General features: G+C 33.1%; 1 protein-coding gene across 2 annotated transcripts in view; it reads left to right on the forward strand.

Annotated features, from left to right (window-relative positions):
- Positions 1–3,303: 3,303 nt before the first annotated feature.
- The window catches only part of LOC117167642 (beta-1-syntrophin), a 708,662-nt gene continuing 706,370 nt past the window's right edge, over positions 3,304–5,595 (forward strand). For both annotated transcript variants that reach the window (XM_033352718.1, XM_033352719.1), the window contains exon 1: positions 3,304–4,373. In XM_033352718.1, the coding sequence (XP_033208609.1) occupies positions 4,350–4,373 (24 nt within the window). In that variant the 5' untranslated portion in view covers positions 3,304–4,349. The remainder of the gene's footprint in view (positions 4,374–5,595) is intronic.

Genomic DNA, 5,595 nt, shown 5'->3' on the forward strand with positions numbered 1-5,595 from the left:
TATTGTATTAAATGATGAGAGAATTCAACAAGTTGAGAAGTTCGTATACCTTGGTAGCTTATTTACTAGGGACGGGAAGATAGATGAGGAATCAGATAGACACATGAACGAAGGTGAGAAGGTTATTGGTAGAGCAGGGACCCTTATCAGAAGTAAAAATATATCAAATAAGGCTAATATGGCAATAAATAATTCTATATTTTTACCGACTGTATTATACAGTAGCGAGACATGGACCGATCAAAAAAAAGATAAGAGTAAAGTTAATGCAATTGACATGAGATTCTTGCGCATGATATGCGGGAAAACTCTGATGGACAAAGTGAGTAACGACATACTTCTCAAAGAATGTGGTGCAGAAGAGACGTTAGTAGAGAGATGGGAAAGAAGTCGTTTAAGATGTTTCGGGCATGTTGAGAGAATCTCAAATGAACGACTAACGAAACAAGTTTATCAAGGTAAAGTAAATGGCATCGTGCCCAGGGATAGACCGCGGAAAGAATGGTTAAAATGTGTGAATGAGAACCTAGTTAGAAGAGACATAAGAAGCCACAGAAACACGAAATCCTGCATGAAAAAAATGCATGGACATAAAAGAAGCTAGAGAAGTATGCCAGGACAGAAAAATATGGCGACAAATAGTTAATAAAAAGGGTGTTAGCAGAGTGAAATACCACTTGAACAAAATACCTTGGATACAAATGGACCCAAATGGGGAACCTTACATGACGACTTTGTATGGATATTTATTCTGGGTGATTCCTAGAAAGATTGGTCAGCAATCAGGGTCGGAGCAGTGTTGCAGAACTAACGTGTTATTTAAATAAATATCACGAGAATTCTGGATCAATCTAAAAATGGTATACCCCTTCCTCACATTACTCCCTTCCCCAGCGAGTGAGTCACGCCTACCCCGAAAGGGAAATGGCTGAATGGTGTATATATTCCAATTGGAAATGAGTCAGGCGGCCCCCACTGTTTATGTTTCTGTCCCCCCGAAATCAGTCCAAGGCCATTTAAAGGCAACTCCCGACAATTGATTGGAAGCGAGAGTTTGGTGTATATGTGATGTATAAATATTAAATATAAAGGAGGGGTTAACCACTCTATTTTCTCTTGTAAACTATAGGTTACAAGATTACAAGTTTACGTAGGATTACAAAAGAGTACAAGAGTATTTTTTCAAAATATGTCATACTTTTTTAATGTGTAAATTAAAAAAATATATTCTTATCGAATTTTCGTTTTTTTTTTTGGAAGAAACCCGTGGCTGATAGGCTGTAAATGCAGAAGTAGTGCAAAGCTAACCAGCGTCCCAAGCAATCTAACCAGGATTGGTTGGAACGCTATAAGGTCAGAATAAAGTTATTTGAATAAGGGTTTCCATACTTTTTTATAAATATTTTTTATGATGAATGATGTATTCAACAAAAATGTTAAATATGGTACAATTTTCAGAATTGTATCTGTATTATTTAAAAAATGTATTATCTGAATTTCATGCCAAAGGTAATAATCTATAATAGTTAAAATAAATAATTGTTTAGATAATGTATTTTAACTTATAACAATATTCTTTTACAATAATGCTAGAAAGTTGCAGTTTTTTCAATAATTTGACCCTTTTTGCTCATTCTTCAAATAGGGCAAGGTAATAATTAATTAAGTTCAACAAACCTAATAATTTGAATAAAAGATTATTGTTTATAACTATATGCTTATATAACAATGCTAAAGAGGTGCGGTTTTTCTAAAACTTTTAACTTTCTGTCCACTTTTTACTTAGTGATATATTAAATAATTGAAGTTTACAAACATAATTCTTTGAAAAATTTATTATATATTATATGCATATACATATGAATATTTTAAGAATTATTCTCTCGGAAAAAGATGCAATAGTCTAACATTACTATAAGAGAAGATAGTTATAAACAATAATATGTTTGTTAGCTAACGCTAATTACTACTTCATTATATGTAAAATGTGGGAAAAAGGTAAAACTTCAGAAAAAGCTGCAACTATCTAGCATTACTATTGAATAAGATAGTTATAAACAATAATAATTTGTGTAAAAATAATTTTTGTTAAATTACAATTAATATTACCTTACGCTAAGTGAGAAGTGAACAAAACGATAAGCATTTAAGAAATGACCCCGACTTTCTAACTCTTCTAAGAGAAAAGTGCTATGAACGGTAATAAATTGTTTAAAAAATTTATTTAAACATTAAATCATAAGTAGAAAGCAATATGTTACATGTAAGAAATATTTCGTACTGAAAGAAACCATAAAAAGATAATTAACTGCAAAAACTCATTGTTTTTCATAGTTTTCATAGTTATCAACTCATAGTTTTCACTCATAGTTCTTACCTCATAGTTTTCAACTACATAGTTACATACTTGTGGGATCAAAATGTAAAAATTTATTTCTAATTCGTATTGTATGGCTAACTGTGAAGAGAATGTTGCGGTTCAACTCGATACACCTAATATTGACGATTCTGAATAAAATTGAGAAATTTTGTTTCTTTCGGAAAATTAGTGTTAAACTTCATGGGGGATTGTCTTTAACGGTTTAAATGTTTATAACCGTTGTTACTCTATGTGAAAGAAGTATTTAATACACAGGGTGATTTTTTTAACTTGAACCTTTGGATTCATAACATTTTTTCATAGAGTGCCTATTTTTCGAGATAGTTGAAAGTTTCAATTAAAACCAAAATCACCCTGTATATACAGGTGATTCATAACATTTTTTCATAGAGTGCCTTTTTTTCGAGATATTTGAAAGTTTCCAGTTCACCCTGTATATACAGGGTGATATTTTTAACTTAAAACTTTCAAATATCTCGAAAAATAGGCACTCTATGAAAAAATGTTATGAGTCAAAAGTTTCAAGTTAAAAAAATCACCCTGTATACTATATACCAGTCTTTTTCAACCTGCCTTTATATTTACTTTATATTTGTAAAATTATAAATTTGCAATCCAATCTTCTAATGTTTATAATGTTGCTAGTTTTTAAATATTAAAAAAATTGTATTTTCCTCAGAGAACACTGAAACCGTTAAACAGAATAATTCCCGCGCTTGAAAAAACTACCCCTAATGCTAGAGTCGGTAAGATAGACCAGCGCGACGGAAAAGTTCTGCATTTCACCACGTGAGGGACTAGTATCGCCTCGCCACCCCTCTACTTCCACCCATACCAAACCAGCGAATGGGCTGGTCGCGTTCAACTCGCGAGCCACCGGTTCAGTCAGTCCGTCTCGTGCTTTCGTATTAGTACTTGATGTTACATTTTTTGTTCATGACGTTCAACGGTATTCCTGCCATTAGCCGGCGATGTGACCGGCATTCGAAAGTTCCGCGTACCGCGAAATTTTTGGCGACCATTATCCTTTGACTCGTCAGCGGAATTCCTCCCCTCCAGGCGGGCACGTGGAACAAGTTTCAAAGGCAGGTGCAACTTGCCTCCGTAGTGTCAAAGACACGCATTCTCTTCTGAAAAGCGAAACTCTCTCGACCAGATTTTAAATCACAATTTTTTAATTCCTCATGGACTCCACTCAAATTCAAAGTTCCAGCTGATAGTTCACTTTTCTTTCAATCGTTGAAAGTTTCATTTCGGAGTTTCATTCGTTCTACTTAAAAAAAAAAGAAAGTACGTGGGAGTCGAAACTCCATTGTGTACGTCCTCGAGTGATTTAACCCGAAACAAAACAAACGTACGTACTCAAACTGACAGTTGTGACAGCTCTGAATAAATTCCAAACATTCGAAAACACATTCCTAATCTTAATTTTTTAATATACTTGTTACTTTTTTTATCGCGAAGTGTTTTTTCCGTGTGACTAAGTGAAGTGTAGTTATAGAGTTAATAATTATAAGAAGTGTTTATTAAAAAAGTTTATAAGGACATTTCATTAAGTTTATAATAAGAAAATTGATCGCGAAAGGAATACGTAGGTAGGGGGTTAGAAAAATTAAAGATAGTGAAAAGTTAGGAGGTTTTGGTACTGGAAATCAACGGAACGGGATGAGGCACTACTAAGTGATCTCTCTGAAAGATTTCATCAAGAAGAATATCGTGATTCGGAGCAGGGGCGTGTGGCATCGTTTTATTTGGAGCATTGTGGATTGGGAGAAATGTCCACAAAGTTGAAAAGGGAACCGGTAACCGGTTATGTCATTGGCTGGAAACTGGATCGTGGAGCGTGTTGACTTACAACAGATGAAGAAGCGTGCCGATATCTGAGAGAGAGGTCGACGAAGTGTGCTAGACACGAGAGAGGAAAAAAGGGCGCCTCTCTCTTTCATCCCCACCACTAACCGGAACTCATATGCTCATACACGCGCGGAAAACGGTAAGTTGAGAGGTGTAGGAGTTACGAAACTAACGAGCCGCGTCCTTTTGTTGAATTCGGGCATTTGCTTCTTTCATCCGTTTTCGATCCTGTGCAGTTACAATTTACCGTCAGCTTTACTCACATCATCTTAAGAGGTTGCGTTATATTTTAAATTATGTTTCTGTCAAATACATAAATTGGTCCAAACGGTACACTTCTATTTTGCTCTAACTGTTACAAAAGAATGAAGTTCGACGTAAAAATTCCTCACTTACTATAATCAAACAAGAAAAAAGTTAGATACCTTGATTAGCTCAAAAAATTCAATCTTGACGCCAAATTTTATGCTTTTGTAAAAATTAGAGAAAAATGGTTAATATATTTAGTGTCTCGTTTGGACTAAATATCTCTCTCAAATATGAAAACAATAATTATGAATTCTTGAAAAGGATGAAAAGGTAAATAACCTTATTTTATTATCTGTTTTTGGAGGTCAGGTAGTAATTTTTCCAGTTTCGATTTTATGTGGTTAATTGTTTCTAATGCTAATAACAATTTAAGTTAAAAACTTGATAAATGAGCTAATTTCGAATTGTCAAATAGCACTTATAATATTTGTAAATGTACACATTAAAAAAATTTAAGCCCCAATATTTGTATAATTAAAAAAAAAAACGTTTCAAATCAAATAATATTAAATTCAATAATTAATTATTTGTATAATTTTTTATTATCTGTGTGGATTCTCAAACACTGAATTGGCGATTACTATATTTCATGGGGAAAAGATACTGCACAATGATATCGCAATACATCTGTATTGAAATAAAGCGCAGTATGATAACGTACAAGCAGGTTCTGGAGCTTTTTAGGATATTATAATACACTAGCATCGCTTGGCTACTACTAGAACCCTCGTGTAATTAATATAATAAAATAATAATACAATGTAAAATCTTGCAATGTGCGATATCACGATTTTACGATATTATGTGGTAATTACGATATATAGCGCAGGAATTACGGTATATATTGCAATTCTTGCGATATAGTTTTCTCCATGTTAAACTTTAAATCTGAATGAATGAATATAAAGTGATTAAATCATCATTAATTCGCACTACATATAATATTTATTTGTATAAGAATCACTGATTCATAAAAAGAAGTTATAGCTTAAAACAGTACTAATTATCATTACATAGATTTTCAACTATTTTCAATTATATACCTTCAAAGA

Source organism: Belonocnema kinseyi, chromosome 2 (assembly GCF_010883055.1).
Source record: "Belonocnema kinseyi isolate 2016_QV_RU_SX_M_011 chromosome 2, B_treatae_v1, whole genome shotgun sequence".
Classification (NCBI taxonomy): Eukaryota; Metazoa; Arthropoda; class Insecta; order Hymenoptera; family Cynipidae; genus Belonocnema; species Belonocnema kinseyi.